Genomic DNA, 19,985 nt, shown 5'->3' on the forward strand with positions numbered 1-19,985 from the left:
AGCCTACTATTGTAAATACGGTTAGCCAGCCGGGTTCCTAGAGCAGTCCGTTGGCAATTTCTCTGGAAAACATCTAGCAAATCTTCATCCGCTTTTTGGAGTGTCCGTGCATCTGAGCCATATTTGACCACTGTCATTGCTGTAGCTTCCAAAATTCTAATCTTGGTTTGCAGACTTATCTTCCTATTCTTTCAAACTTTTTTTTAACTGTGAAAAAAAAAACACCATGAACCTTGGCTGTTATATTTAATATTTTGGCTATTCCATTTAATTATTTTATTTTATTTCTATTCAATTTTTGATATCTCCCTCTTAAAACCAATATCTTTAATTTAAATTACTTTGATTTATTCCCATTGGTTCTTTTTCGTCTCAGAAACGGGTCTGAGTATCCTCTGTTTGAATTGACTCATTTATTTTGCTTCTAGATCGTATGGGGAATATCCGCGACGCACTAGATATGATAGTGACAAGACTTAGGGATATTGACCAAGCTATTGAATTTTGCCAAAGACATGACGATAGAGAATTATGGGACCAGCTACTAGGATATGCAACTGACAACCCTGACTTTGTGTTAGCAATATTACACAAGACTGGAACCAAAATAGACCCGAAGAGTCTGATTGAGAGAATTGGACCCAAAACCGAAATCCCTGGTCTGAGGAATGTTCTTGTCGAGATCCTGCGTGATTTTTCAATACAGGTTAGAACCAATATTTGTTTCACTTGCTTAAAAATGCCTTTCCGGGGGGGGGGAGGTTGCAACCTAGGTGTCGAAATTTTTTTCTGGAATTGTCAAATATAAATCAAATATCTTTTGAATTGAGAGTGGAAAATTTGTTATCTGTGGTCTTCCTGCTAATTAAATGAAATTTAAAGGTGTTAAGAACTAGAGAACGAGAGACATACTGTGCAAAAAGGAAAAAAGAAATTTTCCATAGCTTGGGGTTGGAAAAGCAAAATTTCCTTATGTTAGAAAAACCAAGCATTTACATTTTTTTTTGGTAGACAAGTGACTTCATTTCCGTTTTTTATGGCTCTTGGTATTTACCAATTGACATATAGCGATCGCAAATTCTGTCGGTCTGTCGGTCCCGGTTTTGCTAGTTTAGGCACTTCCAGATAATCTAGGAGGATGAAATTTGGCAGGCGTATCAGGGACCAGACCAGATTAAATTAGAAATAGTCGTTTCCCCGATTTGTGGCTGCAAATGCTCTTTTTAGTGTTTTGACCCATGGAAAGGGGGAAGGGGAGCTCAATTTTACGACATTACTAAGCGTTATGTTTTTTGAATTATGATTACTAAGCGTTATGTTAAGCGTTATGTTTCAAATGCATGTATATTTCGGCAGAAATTTGTCAAAATGCTTTCAGGAAAGAGACATCCAGGAATGATTTTTTATAAACAAAATTATAGTAATATTTTATATCAGAATAAGATAATTGTCATATAAAATCAAAAAAGGGTTTTGATTGTGATGTGGGAAAAAAATTCACAGGGTCAAGATGACCCAAGAAAGTATACGGAAGAAGTATGAAGATCCGCTCTCTTTGGGGGAGCTGGAGGGGATTTCCATTGATTTGGCGAGTTCGGTGCATCTGGACGTCCTAGGACAATGAAAATTTGTAGGTGTGTCAGGGACCTGCACAAATCGACTTGATAACAGTCGTTTCCCCGATTCGACCATCTGGGGGGTTGGAGGGAGAGGGAAAATTGCAAAAATTAGGTATTTTTAACTTACGAACAGGTTATCGGATCTTAATGAAATTTGATATTTAAAAGGACCTTGTGTCAGAGAGCTCATATTTTAACTCCCAACCATATCCGGTAATATTGGGGTGAGTTGGAGGGGGAAATGGGAAATCTTGGAAAACGCTTAAAATGGAGAGATGGGGATGAAACTTGGTTGGAAGAATAAAGTCCTAGATACGTGATTGACATAACCGGACTGAATCCGATCTTTTTGGTGGAGTAGGGGGGAGTTATTTCGGAAAAATTAGAAAAATTGATGTATTTTTAACTTACGAACGGGCGACCGGATCTTAAGCAAATTTGATATTTAGAAGGAACTCATGTCTCAGAGCTTTTATTTTAAATTCCGACCTGATCTGATGACATTGGGGGGAGTTGGAGGGGGAAACCGGAAATCTGGGAAAACGTTTAGAGTGGAAAGATCGGGATGAAACTTGGTGGGTAGAATAAGCAGATGTCGTAGATACGTGATTGACGTAACCAGACTGGATCCGCTCTCTTTGGGAGAGTTAGAGGGAGGTCCAGTGCTTTGGCGAATTCGGTGCTTCTGGACGGGCTAGGACGATGAAAATTGGTAGGCGTGTCAGAGACCGGCACAAATTGACTTGATAATAGTTGTTTTCCCCGATTCGACCATCTGGGAGGCAGAAAGGAGAGGAAAAATTAGAAAAAAACGAAGTATTTTCAACCTTCGAGTGGTGATCAGATCTTAAAGATTTTTGATATTTAGAAGGACCTTATGTCTCAGAGCTCTTATTTTAAATCCGGACTGGCATTAAGCCTCTGATTTTCCTTTTAAATCAATATTTTGATTCTTAGTATTTTGCTAGAGCTCATGCCATATGAGATCTTGTCTTTTGGCTCTTCTGACCTCGTCACAAGTGCCTTATGAGCTCTTAGCTCTTGTTTTATATCTTTGACAGTCGTAATGTTTTAGTTTCCTCAAAATTTAGAATTCAAAAAGAATAAAAATAATACGTTCCCGCGCCTTTTTAAAGTCAACGGTGAATTTTTCGTTTTCTTCGGTACAATATTCGTGGGATTTCCCTTATATATGCTCCCCACCATGGAGTAGCCACCCATTTCTGTCACGTGACTTGTAAGACTTATACAGCGGAACAAGCAGAACTTACGGGTTCGACACAGCTGCTGGATAAAGGCTTTTACTAAGCCTTTTTAGTATTGTTAATTTGCCCTTCTATGCTTGATAATTCAATTAAGATTTTTATGCGGAACATAACAGCTAAATGGGTATTAGTGAATGAAAGAAAAATTCAACACGGTAAAAAGTTCTTTGCCCTATCTAGGTTTTGTAGTCCAGCAGGTGTTTGAGTCCATATAATAGAGGTAGATTAATGATAATCTAATGATGTTAGTTAAGCGTATTTTTGGACTTCGGGAATTTTTCTTTGGACAAAGACAATAAATCCTTCAAGGTAGTTGACTTGCTCACTGTCTGGAGAATTGTGAACAGTCTCAATTGTTGCATACTTATCGGAAAGGCCAGTTTATTTGGCTTAACCTCTTTTAGTTCTGTATATAGGCACTTCTCAGGGATGTGGTTCTCTAAGTAGGTTTAACCCCCTCCCCCTATCTAAGAAGCACCTTGAATTTAATCTCAATCTTGGTTTGGTTTATGTTTCAATGGGAATCTCGTTTCCTCTGACGATATACTTCTCCTTGTTTATATTTTGTATTTTCACTTTGATAATTACAAAATAACTGCAGAAATATATGGACATATATTTCCGTTGATTCATTTACGGAAGTTCAAGGTCATTTTAAGAAAAGCAGTGAAAAAAAAGATAACAACTCTTGAAACTTTCCTGCGTGCGAAGAAGGTCGAATATGCTGTATATGGTTGCGTGAAAAGGACTTATGTGATGTATATCGTATTATAGGATTGTATGGGGCTGCGTACTTCACTGAATGTGGGATGAACATGCCAGGCTTAAGACAAGTCTGTTCAAGTAGCTAGCTCAAATAGAAATTAATTTGTATGTATTGTATCTCGAAGCAAGTCAAATATTCAGGTAAGTCAACTTACCTTGACTCAGGTACGTCACCTGATTCAAGGTGATAATATAAAGGTCACCTTTATTAAAATATATAATATAAATATATAAAGGTCAACTGATTCAGGTCAGGTCAGGTAATAATATAAAGGTCACCTTTATTAAAATATATAATATAAATATATAAAGGTCACCTGATTCAGGTCAGGTCAGGTGATAATGTAAAGGTCACCTTTATTAAAATATATAATATAAATATATAAAGGTCACCTGATTCAGGCCAGATTCAGGTCAGGTGATAATATAAAGGTCACCTGATTCAAGATCACCTGATTCAAGGTGATCAATATACTTGAGTCAGGTGTATTTTTTATTATTCAGCATAGTATTTCAGATACGCCCTTCTATTTTCAGTTAATTAATGCTCAGTTATGTATTATTCTTTTTCTAGATTTAATTGGAAGAAAGCTTTCTAGTTGCTGACTGTTCTAAGATCCAGGAAATATTTGTGAACTTTTAGAAGTCGAGATGCTGCAAAATATGAGAGGCCTTTCCTGTGCGTGTTGCGGGGGGAAGAGGGCTTCTAAAATAGATCATGGAAACTAATAAGTATATCAGTTATGCCCTTTTTGTTTTCAATTCATGGTTGAAATTAGAATATATTTCCAATTCAGTTCATTTTTTTTGGCCAGAGAATATTAATTGCGGACTATTTTGAGATGTAGGGAAAGCTTATGAACTTTAGAAGCCGGTGCCTCGGTAGCCTCTGCAAAACATCAGAGGCTTTTCCTGGGAGGGGGGGGTGGACTCAAACGAACCAAAGGTGATTTTTAGACATTGCTTTGTAGTTTTTTTAATTAAAGAGATCCTTCTTAAAAACCTCGCATACGGAGGCTAAAACATTGCCAGATTATACAAATAGCTGTTCTCGTGAAAATATTAAGACCTTATTCCTTCTTTACTATCAAACATTGGATATGTTAACCACGCCTTTCTCTTTTCTGTTAATCTTTTTTCTTTACTTCTTTTTCTAGATTGAGTTAGAAGAAAACTGTCAGAAAGTGTTAGTTGGTGACTGTTTCAATCTTCAGGAAAAGCTGATGAATCTTCAGAAGTCTAGTCTCTGCATTGAAGGTAAAACAACAGAGTATGGGAAACTAATATAAACAGAAGTTAGCTCAATTGCTGAACAGAAAATTCACCAACGCCATCTTGCGTTTGATAAATTTCTTTGACCCATAACTGCAGCATACTTGTCTTTTCACGTGCTTTAAAACATAGGGGAGGGTAAAGAAATGATCCCCAGTAGGCCTGCCAGATTAAAGTCGACCAGCCTACTTAGCCTGCCAAGATTTTCCCAAGTTAGCGTAGCCCTACATTTTGTAGACTGAATTTTGACTAAAAAACACTTCTAAAAAAGGTTAATTACTGATGTCTTGACAGGGAAATTTCAGTTTTGTTCCTATTGAATATTAGGCTATTTATATAAACTTATTAACTTTATATTAAACCTTTTATGTATAAATATGAACATATTAACCGTAGGATAATATATTTACCTTAATAAATCGTATTAGCTTTAAGTTAATTTTGTATTAGATATATGATTATAATTGAATTTATCTACTTTTTAATGAAGTTGCCGGACGTTAGAAGCTCCTACAGTTGCTACATTGCCAGAAGTTGCTACACTTTAAGTGACTGTCACATGTTTTCCTCCGATTCTCCTTTAAGAAGATTTGAGAATTTCTATCACCGCTTATGTAGATTTTTTCTAAAAAGCAAAATTTCAATATTTTAGGGTTAACATATTAATATTATAAGCATTACAAAGTATATATTCTAAAATGCTCCTTTTATGAACACTCAACAAATATTGAAAGATCCCTGTTTCCGATTTGCATAGGTAGGTTTTTTACTACAAAACTTCGAATATAAAGGTAAATCATATTTGTGTGCTTCAAAAAAATATGTAGGACCTCCACCCTCCTTGTAAGGGTAGACAGGATTTTTTCAAAGGCAAGACTTGAATTTTGATTCGAGATGTATGCATTTAAAAATATTTTTCTCAAAATCTTCCTGTAAGTGTCCTTCAATAAATAATGGAGGATTCGTCCTCCCCTACGTTGGAGTATGCAGTGAATCTTTAAATGAAGAACTTCAATTTTTGTTAATTCTTATTTTTTAAGTAACTCCTTTTTACTTTCCATTTATGTACCCGTCGCTTGCGGCTGCTATCTGAAAAGAAAGAAAATTCAAGGATAATTTTCTTTGCAAAAATTGTCCCCCAGAAAAAATGGTTTTTAATCTCTACCTTCTTATGCTGAATTGTTAAAGTTCTATATCTTGTTAAGTTTTCATTCTCTTTAGGTAAAACCACAAACTACCTGGATCCTTAAAATTTTCATACAGTTCGGAATTTAGATTTAAGACCAATCGAGCGGTGCTGTTATGTGACTATATTTCATCTTTTTCATCTTTATTATTTTTCATCTTTTCTGATAACAAACTGTAATGATTATAACATTTATAATAAGAATGAAAATTTTCTGTGGACTTGGGATCATCCGAAAATTAAAACGTTTATTTCCTTTCCCTATCCTCCTTCTTTTATACTTCCCTCTGATTTACCCGTATATATGTTACTGTTCGTCTGTGTGGATGTCCACATTTCCCTCAATCCTTGCTTCTATTCACCATCTTCATGAAAAAGCGGCAAGAATTCTCCAGTCTGCTACACACACTACTCTTGACCTCCTCAAGATTAAAGATATTTATGTTTTATCTCTATCTTCGTTGGCATGTCAATACTTCCAGGGAGATCTCTCATATTATTTTTCGGGACTGCTCAAACTAGTAGGGCAGGTAAATTTTTATACGGTTCGTAACTGGGAGGATGTGATGATTCCAGCTAGTCCCTCGGTTCGTTCAGACTTCGGCCTGGCTGTGACTGTGGGGCATGCTTGGAACTTGGTTCCAGCTGAGATCCGGCAGTCACGAACATTTGACTCCTTTAAGAGACAGATGAAAAGTTTCCTATCAAAGGCTTCTTATTAAATGTTTCTTATGTTTTTTTTTCTTTTTTGGGTTGTTGTTTTGTTGGTGTTGTATCCTCGATGACGCAGATAATTTTAATTCGTATTTTATTGTCGGGTGATGTGAGGGTCGCTGTTTCGTGGGGACTGCCTGTGAGTTGATATCTTTTCCTTATATATTTATATTTAGATGTTGGTTAGTATGTTTATGGCAAGTTTTATAATTTTTTATTTATTGTATGCCGTTTCCCAAATAACGGGCCATTGAGCACTTTGGGATATTGTTTTTGTTATTGTTGTTTTATGAAAATAAATAGAACTTGAACTTGAAACATTTTTCTCTCAGATCCAAGGGCAAAGGGCAATCAGCTAATTAATAATTATCCCAATCCGAGGACAATTATTAAATCAGCTTTCATATTATTCACTAATATAAAATGTCAATCTCAAAATCTTCGACAATTGGGTTTTTTCATCCCAAGAGTTTATCTGAACGATCACCTATCCTTGGAGATCGTTTTTTAGAAATTTTTGGAAATTTGTGGCTGCAAATGCTCTTTTTAGTGTTTTGACCCATGGAAAGGGGGAAGGGGAGCTCAATTTTACGACATTACTAAGCGTTATGTTTTTTGAATTATGATTACTAAGCGTTATGTGAAGCGTTATGTTTCAAATGCATGTATATTTCGGCAGAAATTTGTCAAAAAGCTTTCAGGAAAGAGACATCCAGGAATGATTTTTTATAAACAAAATTATAGTAATATTTTATATCAGAATAAGATAATTGTCAAATAAAATCAAAAAAGGGTTTTGATTGTGATGTGGGAAAAAAATTCACTGGGTCAAGATGACCCAAGAAAGTATACGGAAGAAGTATGAAGATATGCATCTTTTTTTTATGTGAAAGATACAATGTAAGGGGGGGGGTCGAGTAGGGTCTGATTTTTTGGTGCCAAAGAAACCGCATCAGAAGTTACAATGCTACTAAAAGAGGGAAAACAAAGTGTTAAAACAGTTATGTTAACAAGATTGGATAGATGAGGCTCTGCTGTTAGTTTGCATATTACTGTATATCCTTTGATGACAAGGATTTTCATTTTTGTTTCCATTCTGCGACTTTGTTTTTCCTTTTTTCCTTTCCATTGTCGTTTTTTTATTCTTTTCGTTTTTGTTAGCCCATTATAGCACTTATTGTATCTCATTATATGAATAAATGAGGAAATCGGACGAATTTGAGTGAGCACGATTTGATTGATCAAATCTGAATGCTGTAGTGAAATCATTATCATCATCATCACCAATTAAAGCATTTCTGCAATTCATAAATTTAGATCTCAGATCGTCTGTTGCCCCGGACACGGTAGAACAAGTTCTTATTGTGTTTTTTGTCATTTTATTGTTACATAAAAAAGAAATAGTTTCGTGGCTTTTTGTTGGGATAGCGGCCAGCAATTCCACTCTACCCTTACCGGAGGTCATTTTCTAGGGCTTTGGATAATCTCCCTACACAGTTGTTCCTCTAAGAAGAGATTTTCCCGTACGGTGCTCTGCGGCACCGAGCAATTTAACCCATTGCTGAGGGAAGGTGTGTAACTGCTGGGATGTGTCCACACGCAGGTGCTCTCTCTCTCAGATGTACATCCAAGAAGCCTTCCTTATTTGTAACCCTGGGCTAGGTTGCCCCAGTTTCAATTTTGGACCCACAGAGATTAGGTACCCCTTCGATCAGCGCCTCCTATGGAGGTAGCCTAAATATCTGTAGAGTTTTCCCCTATCCACTTCCCTAGGGACGCTTTGAGTGGCCGGGGAAAGCCTCCTACTGAAATGGTGACTATCTTAAAGTGTAGGGCTATCTCAAATATGTTTTTAATGGTATGGCTGATGTCTGCGCAAAGATGCTTTCAAAATAGCTAATCAAACAGTAGTTCAGCTATGAGTATTGTTGCCATTTCTTTATTGCCTCTACTTTGTCATTCTCATCTTTGATCATTTGCTCTTGAATTTGCTCTTTGTTATTTGTTATTTCTCTTTGTATAACAAACGGAGAATCGAGTAGTAAAAAAAAGCGGACAAAAAAACTAAATAAATATTGTGAAAAAGAGAAACCCCCCCCCCTTTTGGGAACTTATGCTACCTCTTCTCATTTTTTAGGTATATCAACCTGTCACTCGTGTTCTCAGAGGCTGATAATGCAGGATGAAAAAAAATTAATGGATATTGTGATGTTCAAATGTAATCACAGCTTTCATAAGCCTTGCTTAGGTGATCAGGTAATAATATCTTTCAGGTCTAATCTGGTAATTTCGTTTTAATTATAATTTAATTTAGTGTTTAATAACATAAGACATAATTGATTTTATTGTGTTGCAAAAAGAACAGCAATAATTTGATCAAATTTAAGTATGTGAAGAAGTAAAATAACAAGGCTGAAACTCAGGCTCAGAACATAAAAGAATCTGGTGCAACTATTCATGAAAAGCAATTTTTGTGGAATAAATTTATAGGCTAATACACTTGTATATTAACATATTTATACAGAGTTGTACATTCTATGCCAAAACGTGAAAGGGCAAGATTGTAGGGTCGACTTTTCTAACTAGATAGTTTTTTTTCTTTCAATAGGTATTTTTAAAATTTCGTATATATGGGGCTCGATTTGCACTTTACTAGGCTACTGCAGCAACTATGATTTACTTGAAGTTTCTTAAAATAAATCTTATTGAAATCTAGTTCTGGGTCTGGATTTCAGTTCTAAATTTCCTATAATGACTTTATTTGTTGCCTTTATTTGACTTTATTTGATGACGTTATTTGTTGCTTTAGAATGCGTTCAAGTTACGTCAAATCGAGACGCGATCAAGGGGATAAGTAACATCGAGAAGAGTAGCTTATATGCTGTATTGTGGAATATATTTGGTAAATAAGAACTAATTAAAATTGAGACGGTATCAAAGGGCCAACGGTGCTGAGAATAATACTGTGCTGTTGAATTTATCTGGCAAGAAATATAAAAAATTGTCTTCAAAAGTCTAGAAATTTTTGTGAACGTTCGGGGGGGGGGGGGTGGTCTGTCCTATGTATATGTTACAAGTTTTTTAAGTTTTTTTTGTAAAGAAAAAGATCAAAAAGTCTGAAAATAGATTAGTTCTTATAGCTAGCTTAATTTTTGAACGAATCTTGTATTTATATACCTTTTCCTGAAAAGTATATTTATGCTTTTCAGCATATGATGGCTGAAAAATTGAGTTTCTAAAGTATTATGTTTTCCGTGCTCCATTGTCTTTTTTTTTTTAAGTAAAAACAGTCAAAATGGGAAACTTTAAGAAGATCCGGACATGTACACAGAGGAATAGTAAACATGGATTAAGTCTTATAACTGCCCTAATCTTCGTGTGTGCTTTTCATCGTTGTATTTTCTTTTTCTGAACATTAGAAAGGATAATGTAAGCGTAATTAAAGAATCTTCTTCGTAGATATAATCTTTGTTAGACTAGTTTAATCGTTGCTATTTTTAACTTTTTATTCTTTATCTTTTGACTTGTTATTGACTGTTATTGACTTTATGTTATTTTTGACTTATTATCGTTGCTATTTTTGACTTTTTATTTTTGACTTTTATTCACTCTTTTTCAGGTCAAGTGTTTGATTTGTACGTTTGACCCTACCGATTTGCAAATCCTTTGATACACGCGAGGAGAGTAGCTTACAATGTTTGTCTTGAAATGTATTCGGTGGTTTAGAGAAAACGATATACCGAACACTAAAACATGTGATCAACGATAACATTTTGTTCGTGAACAACGCCTGAAATTTTCTTGTTTTAACAATACTTGAATGCAGCGTCGAACTGGACAAGTCGTCCAGGATAATAACTATCAAGATATAGGTGAGCTGGACGGGTAGCTGAACCCAGGATTTCTCTGGAAGCAATTTTACAATCAGAATCAGTTTTAGGCCGAACATCTTGCTTTCGTGCCACTGCTGAGGGGAGTGAAGTGATACTAGAAGGATTTTTTTGGGGGGCGGGAGGGGTTAAAGGGACATGTGAATGTGTGTTTGGGGACTGAGGCAAATATCTTTTCTCTTGTCCTCTCAAAAGAGTATACCATAGGTTTATTTTGTCTATATCGTCTCCAAGGACTCCAAATGGGGAGGTAGAGGAAATCGGGCCTTGTAAATACTGAGAAAAAAGCTTTTGTTTGTATTTTATTGAAAAATTGAAAACAACAATTTATCCTCCCTCCTAGATTTTTGAAAATGAAATTTTTTTAAAGGGGTGGGGCAAATGTTTCTTCTCTTGTCCTCTCAAAAGAGTATAAGCTGTTCTTTTTAATTTATCTTGTCCACAGGGACTGGCCCTCCAAGATTTTGGGAAGAACAAAAAATGTTTTAACAAAAAAAAAAAAAAACAAAAAAACGACAAATTATCTTATCCCCTAGATTTTTAAAAATTACTTTCATATATCTTCATCTAACAAAAATTGAAAACAAAATTCTTGGCTCCCTCTCCACAATTTTGTGAATGGGTGCCCCTGGTCGTCCAACGACTCTTTGTAATTAGATATGATGAGACAATTGTAATCTTGTGGATTTAATTTGTAGTTATCTCATGCTTTCATCGTTTTATTTTTGGGTGAGTTTTTAGGAAAGTATTTTGTTCTAAGATTTAAATTCACAGCGTGCAACTAAATAACATGGCTTTAACTTTGCGCGTGCTATGCACTACGCGCTACGCACTTTACGCACTACGCGTAAAATTACGTTGTGTTGCATTTGAACTGCAACACCAGAACGTTTTCAATAATAAAAAAAAGACTAAGATGTTATTGCTATTAAAAAAAAAAAAAATGATAAGAAAATAGACAGTAACTTTCAAGAAGAAACAGACAAACAGAAACAGACAAAGAAGAAACTTTCAAGAAGAAACAGACAACAATAATTTTTCTTCGATAAAAATGACAAACAATAATTTCTAAAATTTATATTCATTTAAAAGCCATAAAAACTAGAGAATTAATGGAACAACAACTCTGAGATCCATATGAATAGATAACTGTATTGATGTAAGGCAATGGTAGATTCACTTTTGTTTCGCTGGAATATTTGCCAAAACGCTTTTTGCCAAAATCGTGACCGATTTTTCTTATTTTCCTGTCTAAAGATTACTTGAAACAAATCTAATTTTTCAAAGATTTATTATAATTTGCCTTTTATGTATGTGTGTTTTTCGGAAGTTTAAATTTGTGTTGTCGTGCAAAGTGTTTTGTGGGCGTGTTTGTGTTCTTTTTACTTTCTGTATTTTCCTAATGTCCCTTTAATTAGTTCCTTTTTTAGTTTTCGTTTAATTCCTCTTGCTGTTCATCTTTTTTTTTAAATTTCGATTTTACGAGTATGTTTAACGGAGCTTCCTTGATTGATACAAAGGAATATAAAAACTAGTTTCTGTTTTATTGGAATAATACATTTTGTGCCTGACTCCATTACCTTATTTTCCAGTAGATAATTTTATAGTAAAGTTGCCTGACATTTTATATCTGACTCCATTACCTCCTTTTCCAGTAGATAATTTTTTCCAAACAAGAAGCTGCGAGATAGTTGGATGCAACTTAGCAAAGGACAGTGCTCAGGGCACCAATTTACGGATAGCACAGAACAGAATTGATTCTTTGCAGAATTAAAATGGCAGATACTAAGAGAACATAGTATTGAGAAATAGTAAATAATAAAGAAAACAGAGAAATAGTAAAGAAAACAGAAAAACTAATATATCTTTCTAGAATTAAAATATTTAATGCTAAGAGAAAATAGTTGTAAGAAATAGAAAATAATAAAGAAAAAATAGTATATCTTCCCAGAACTAAAATAATGAATACTAAGAGGAAATAGTAGTAAAAAACAGTAAATAATAAAGAAAAACAGAGAAAAAACAGTGTATCTTTCCAGTAATAAAATAATAAATACTAAGAGAAAATAATTTTAAGAAATGGTTAATAATAAAGAAAAACAGAGAAAAAATAGTATATCTTTCCCGAATTAAAATATTAAATACTAAGAGAATATAGTAAGCAAGAAATATTAAATAATAAAGAAAAACAGAGAAAAAATTGTATATCTTTCCAGAATTAAGATTATAAATACTAAGAGAAAATAGTAGTAAGAAATAGTTAATAATAAAGAAATCGACGAAAAAGTAGTAAAGGGATCCAGTCTAGCTTGTATCTTCTTCTAAAGTAAAAACCACAGAATATGAGTAACTTACAAGAGTAGGAACTGGCGGTAGTTTCGAAGAAAAAAACTCAGCCCGTCTGGTGTTTAGCGACGCTTGGCTATACATAGCTGTAATATAATTCGTGGAAAAACATTTGGGTTTTTCTGAGGTTGCTCATTACAAATGAGGTTGCTCATGGTCAAAACTCTAATACAGACATTCAAAAATTGACTAATAACTTTAATTTGGTTAGTTGGTAAAATTATTGTAGTAATAAGAGCGAAAATATTTAAGTGTAGTAATAATCTCACTTCCTGACAGAAAAACGACTACAAAGCTTGAAAAATAGCAAATGCCGCCTAACGCTAGATGATGTTGATGTTTTTTAGCCGACACTAGTGCCAGTTTCCACTCTTAAAAGTTACCCATACTCTTTGCTAAAAATTATAGTATCAAGATTCATAAATGCAACCCATTTACTTTATAAAACCAGCAATAAAATAGAACAGTTCAAAATATATACATTTTTTATCCTATCGTGTAATATTTTTGCAAGAAGAGGTTGTTGTGAAGTTTTGGCAGACTTTTATTATTTATTTATTATTATTTTTTATTTTTATTATTATTTATGTATTATTACTTATTATATTATTATTTATTTATTATTTGGCAGACTTTTATTATTTATTTATTATTATTTTTTATTTTTGTTATTATTCATTTATTTATCATTATTTTCTATTTTTATTTATTATATTATTATTTATTTATTATTATTTTTTATTTTTGTTATTATTTATTTGTTTATTATTATTTTTTGTTTTTATTATTATTTATTTATTATTGGTAGACTTTTATAATTTATTTATTATTATTTCTTATTTTTGTTATTATTTATTTATTTATCATAATTTATTATACTATTATTTACTCATTATTTGGCAGACTTTTGTTATTTATTTATTATTATTTTTTATTTTTGTTATTATTTATTTGTTTATCATTTGGCAGACTTTTATTAGTGCAAAAACAACTCTTGACCCTCTTCTTGACTAAAATAGAAATTCGTTATTGAAAACCATGCTGATTGGGATTTTAATCTATTATCACCAGCATGCTAAATGCTACATGCACCTATAATAACAAGATTCTTGCTTCATTCAATTCAGAAAATTTGAATTTATTGGATTGTTAAAGGTATTTCACTTAAATTGCATCTGAGTCATACCTCTCTTGGCCCTTATAAACCCACTACGGCCAAACCACAGAAGGTTTAAGGTTCACGTACAATTTGGTTTAAATATGAATGAATTACGTTTCTTTAGAGAGAGTGCTGTGAATATATTTTTATAGATGACACCAAAGAATATGGACATTTAATAAGAGTGAAAACTGGTGCTATTTCCAGCATCAAAACCAACAAAACATGAACGCCATCTATCATTTGGTGGCACTTGCCATTTTGTCAAGTATTGCAATTGTTTTTCTTTCAGAACTGAGATCAGGCACTTATTACTATATAAATTTTACCAATTACATCAATTTAATTATTTATTCTTATTACTACAGTAAAAAAAAAAAAAAAAAAAAAAAAAATGCAAGCTTCGCCAAACGCAAGATGGCGGTAAGGTTTTCTGCCGACGCTAGTGCTAGTTCCCACTCGTTTAAGTTACCTATACGCTTTGACTGACACTTTGAGACCGTATAATATGTGTCTTACAGTTTGAACTGGCCCAAGCTGGGGAAGTTGAATTAAATTTGAACTTGCTATACTAATACACAAAATGTATAAATGTACACAAATGTATACACATAAATGTGTTCAAGAAAAGTTTAGCATCATCAAACTCTAGCCTTGTTACACATTTAGACACTAGTTCAAATCTGCTATCGTTAACTTTTTACGAACTATAATATGACGGCATAGACTATATACGCCAATCTGAATATGTTATCATTAACCTTTGATGAAACATTGCGTGACGAAATAGTCCTTATACGCTAATCTTAATATGCTATCGTTGATATTTGACGAAATATTAAAAAATTAAAACTCAAATTTATCGGAGCTTATGTACTCTGAACAGAATGGGATACTACTATTTTATATTTTCTATAAACATTTGCTAATTTTGCAGTCACTAAAATACATAGATTTGAGGTTTTTTCAACGTTTAGTCTGGTTTTTTTGATAAATAACAATTTAAAAAGACTTATAATACACTGCTCTGTTAAAGATTGAATAAAAAAAAACTAGTTTTTTTTTAACTGAAAGTAAGGAGAGACATTAAAGCTTAAAACGAACAGAAATTACTCCGTATATGGAATGGGTTGTGCCCTCCTCAACGCCTCGCTCTTTACGCTAAAGCTTTTAATCGTTTTAAAAAGTAGAATTGTGGCAAAGAGTCAAACTTTAGCGTAAAGAGCGAGGGATTGCGGAGGGGACAACCCATTTCATATACGGAGTAATTTCTGTTCGTTTTAAGTTTTAATGTCGCTCCTTACATTCAGTTAAAAAAAACTTGTTTTTTTAATTTAATTTCTGAACGTTTTTGAATCAATGCATGTTTGATTTTGGCTCTCCGCACATAAATTATTAAAATGAAATTTGTATATTAATTCTTTTTTTTTGGCTAAATGGCTTTCTCTTAGTTTTGATCAGACGATTTTAAGAAATAAGGGGTGTGGAAGGAGGCCTAGTTGTCCTCCAATTTTTCGGATACTTAAAAAGGCAACTAGAACTTTTAATTTTTAACGAACGTTTTTATTAGTAAAAAATATGCGTAACTTAAGAATTAATTTACGTAACAATCTTTTATATTCTTATGTTTTATTATGTATACGAGGGGGTTTGTACCCTCGTTAATACCTCGTTCTTTACACTAAATGGCAAGTTTTGTCCCAATTCTTTAAGAATGGCCCCTGAATCAAAAAGGCCGTAGAATAAATAGTTGAAATTACTAAAAACACTTTAGCATAAAGAGCAAGGTATTTATCTCCTCCTAAATACCTCGCTCTTTATGCTAGAGTATTTTTAGAACCCCTCATAATCTCTGTTCGTTTTAAGTTTACGCTACTCCTTACTTTCAATTGAAAAACGTTTTCATGTTTATTTTTTCATTGTTTTTTTTTATAGTAATGCTAGAAAATCCTGCGCCCTTTTCATTTAATTTTTATTCCCCCATGACATATTGCTCCAAGGAAATATTCTCCCACATGCCCCCTCCCCTCAACCCTACCCCCAAACCAAAAAAATCCCCCTGAAAACGTCTGTACACTTCCCAATAACCATTACTATATGTGAACACTGGTCAAAGTTTGTAACTTGCAGCCCCTCCCCCAGGGATTGTGGGGGAGTAAGTCATTCCCAAAGACATAGTTATTACGGTTTTCGACTATGAGGAACAAAATGGCTATCTCAAAATTTGATCCGTTAACTTTGGGAAAAAATGAGCATGGGAGGGGGCCTAGGTACCCTCCAATTTTTTGGTCACTTAAAAATAGCACTAGAATTTTTCATTTCCGTTAGAATGAGCCCTCTTGCGACACTCTTGGACCACTTGGTCGATACGATGACCCCTGGGGAAAAGAAAATAAAAATAAATAAACACGCACCCGCGATTTGTCTTCAGGCAAAAAATACGAAATTTCCCATTTTTTTTTAGATAGGAGCTTTAAATTTTTGCTATTGGGTTCTCTGATCAGCCGAATGCGATGGCGTGATTTTCGTTAAGATTCTATGACTTTTAGGGGATGTTTCCCCCTATTTTCCAAAATAAGGCAAATTTTCTCAGGCTCGTAACTTTTGATGACAAAGACTAAATTTAATGAAACTTATATATTTAGAATCAGCATGAAAATTCGATTCTTTTGATGTATCTTTTAGCATCAAAATTCCGTTTTTTAGAGTTTCGTTTACTATTGAGCCGGGTCGCTCGTTACTACAGTTCGTTACCACGAACTGTTTGATAAGTTACATTATATCGAAACTAAAAAACATTAAAGATTCTTCACTAACATGCAGTAGGTTTCTCCCGGGACGTACGACCTCCTAGCCTGCTCAAACTAAAGAAAAAACTAAACGAATTTAAATAGACTTAAAAGTGGAATTTAAATAGAATTAAATAGAATTTAAATAGACGAATTAAATTTAAATAAACTTAAAATACAAATACAAATACTTAAAATAAAATACAAATACTTAAAATACTTGCTCTGTTAAAGGTAAGTTACACTACGTTGAAACTCAAAAACATTAAAGATTCTTCACTAACATGCAGTAGGTTTCTCCCGGGACGTACAACCTCCTAGCCTTCTTGAACTAAAGAAAAAACTAAAAGAATATTCAAAGAAAAAAACAAAATCAAGACTTTAATTTAACATGTCTTCAGCTTTTTTAAGGACCTATGTTTGACCGATAATATATAAAGTTTATTTTGTAGTTATTGAAATTTAAAATATCCTCTATACCCGGTTTTAATTAGTTCGTTGATGGTTTGCCAGAACGTTTCTCTAATAAAGTATAATTTTCAGGGGGGAATGTGAGTTTACTTTTTTTTTGAAATTGCAGCAGGACGTGATGAGTAACCTAGTCCTTGATAAATTCTTCAATTTTCTTTGCTGACCGTTTATGTATTAAACAAAATTTTTTCCAAGACCTTGGTAGATCCGTCATCTGTAAAAAGAGGTCCTCTTCCTATCTTTTTTAAACTGATAATCATATAATTGGAAATATTTCACTGATCATTCGATATGTCTAGAAAAATAAAATACATCAATACAGTTCCAAGACTCAGTTGTCCTTAATTTCACATGCCGCAATTTGTGCGAAAGAATATTTCGAAAAAAATGCATTAATTTTGCAGAAAATCCAAAAAATACTTAAAAATTGCAGCTACGATTTGAAAAAATGACGAAACACCTCAACATTATCTTACAAAAAATGACTTTCAATAGTCTTAGACTTGTATTAGACTACTAGTTTTTTTTTTTTTTAGTTTCTATTTTTTAGAACTACTATTTTTTGTTTTTAGGATTTCTAAAGAAGCCCAACAGGGACTACCACCAAAATATGAAATAATACTGAGTTACAAATTATAGAAAATAAGTAATTTCGCGATCAGCTATTGACTTGATCGCCACACATGTTTTCATGCAAGCGCTGGAACACTTAAACACATGAGATTTTTTGTGTTTTTTTTTCAAAAATGGCTAAAATATCATCTGCCATCTTCAAAATCGTTGCGATTTCGGCCAAAATGCAGCATGCGGGTATTTGAGGCAACTGGTACTTTTCAGAAGAAATCGGATCTGGGCACAAACCTTAAATTACCTTAAATCGCAGTTGGTATAAGGCATTTCCATCCTTGTGATGCTCCAGTGATGAAAAAGAATTCGTTTGGTGTAGGTTGTGGTTGTTGATCTAGACTCTTGTGGAGGACTCTGCAGCTTCCCAATTGTAAAGGAACTCCTGGCAGAGCCATTCCTTATCAAGGTGGGACTTGAACGTGTCAATTGAAGTTGCAGAAACTGTTTCCTCAGACAGTTGATTCTACAGATTGATGACTCTTAGGCCAAAGAAATGACTTCTATGTTTACTCGTGGAATATTGCATGGGAAGCCTCGTTGAATGTCCTCTAGTACCAGAATGCAAGGGCTGTGTTTTTTCAACACACAACACTCAAGGATGGGTGTTTTTAGGAAGGATTTTTAGGTTACAATCATATCACTCCTTTTTCTTCGTATGTCAATGTCGGCAGCTTCAATCGACATAGTCTTTCTTCATATGGAAATTTATTCATGCTGCTAACCATCTTAGTGGCACGATGCTGGACATCCTCAAGCAACTTCTTATCTTTTTTGAAAAAAGGGCTGCCAATGACATTCCGACCTCCAGACGTGGTCGTACAAGCGCCTTATATAACTTCATAAAAACTCTTGGGTGTCGGCTCGACGTGGTTCTTTTTATGACACCAAGGGATTTATTTGCAGAAGATGAAACAGACTTAGCACGGCTGCTAAAATTTAATTGGTGATCAACAATAACCCCAAGATATCTTTCATCGGAAACAGCAGAAAGGAAGTTGTCTTGAAATACTTATGATGCTTGTTGTATTTGCCAAAATGGATGACATGGCTTTATCAACATTAAAAGCAAAGAGCCACATGTTAGCCCATATTCCTAGACTGTCAAGATCTGTTTGAATTGATTGCTGGTCAGACGGAGTAGCCGCTTATCCAACTAGTTTTGAGTCATCAGCATAAAGGGTAATACAATTTGAAAGAAGGGTGGGTAGATCGTTGACATAGAAGTTGAAAAGTGTTGGTCCCAGAATAGAGTACTGGGCACACCACTTAATACAGTTGTGGGAGAAGAGAAATGAGGAGTACCTTGTAAATCAAAAACTCTGACAATCTATGGTGTTTCAGAGAGGAAGCCCATAATCCACTGTACAACAGCTTCATTGACACCTGCAGCCTTCAGTTTGATTATGAGGAGTTCATGACAAACCTTATCCAATGCTTTGGACAGATCAAGGAGAATTATGTCAACAGGAAGACCCTTATCAAGCAGTGTATTCACTAATTCTTATGTTTGGTGAGGTTAGTATCAACAGATCTACCAGACCTGAACCCATGTTGTGATGCGGAGAGGATGTTATTAACCTCAAGATGTTCAATTAGAACTTTGTTAACACATCTCTCAAGCACCTTAACAACTGCAGAAGTGATGCTTATAGGACAGTAATTTTCTGCAGAGTCTCTTCGTCCCATTTTTATGGATACGGGTTATATAAGATGTTTTCCATTCATGCGGTAGTTCCCCATTTTGAAATGATAACCGGAGCAACATGCACAGGGTGCAACTGAGAGCTTTTCGACACTGCTTAAGAAGACGTTAATGAACATCGTCTGGTCCATTTGACTTATTTACATCAAGCTTCCCAAGGCTTTTGAAAACCAATACTTC

At 34.0% G+C, this 19,985-nt stretch overlaps 1 protein-coding gene across 1 annotated transcript; it reads left to right on the plus strand.

Annotated features, from left to right (window-relative positions):
* Nucleotides 1-419: 419 nt before the first annotated feature.
* Nucleotides 420-12,287, plus strand: LOC136025753 (vacuolar protein sorting-associated protein 41 homolog). Its single transcript, XM_065701741.1, has 4 exons — nt 420-706; nt 4,807-4,906; nt 8,959-9,077; nt 10,441-12,287. Exons 1-4 carry the CDS (start codon nt 434-436, stop codon nt 10,489-10,491), a joined length of 543 nt encoding a protein of 180 aa, XP_065557813.1. The 5' UTR covers nt 420-433; the 3' UTR covers nt 10,492-12,287.
* Nucleotides 12,288-19,985: the final 7,698 nt, after the last annotated feature.

Source organism: Artemia franciscana, chromosome 1 (assembly GCF_032884065.1).
Source record: "Artemia franciscana chromosome 1, ASM3288406v1, whole genome shotgun sequence".
Lineage (NCBI taxonomy): Eukaryota > Metazoa > Arthropoda > Branchiopoda > Anostraca > Artemiidae > Artemia > Artemia franciscana.

What these genes read in the sequence shown, in the direction of transcription:
- LOC136025753 (XM_065701741.1), top strand. Translation starts at nt 434, where the DNA reads ATGGGGAATATCCGCGACGCACTAGATATGATAGTGACAAGACTTAGG. An exon ending in GTCTAGTCTCTGCATTGAAG is followed by an intron (nt 4,907 to 8,958) that starts GTAAAACAACAG and finishes CTCATTTTTTAG; the next exon opens with GTATATCAACCTGTCACTCG. An exon ending in AGCCTTGCTTAGGTGATCAG is followed by an intron (nt 9,078 to 10,440) that starts GTAATAATATCT and finishes ACTCTTTTTCAG; the next exon opens with GTCAAGTGTTTGATTTGTAC.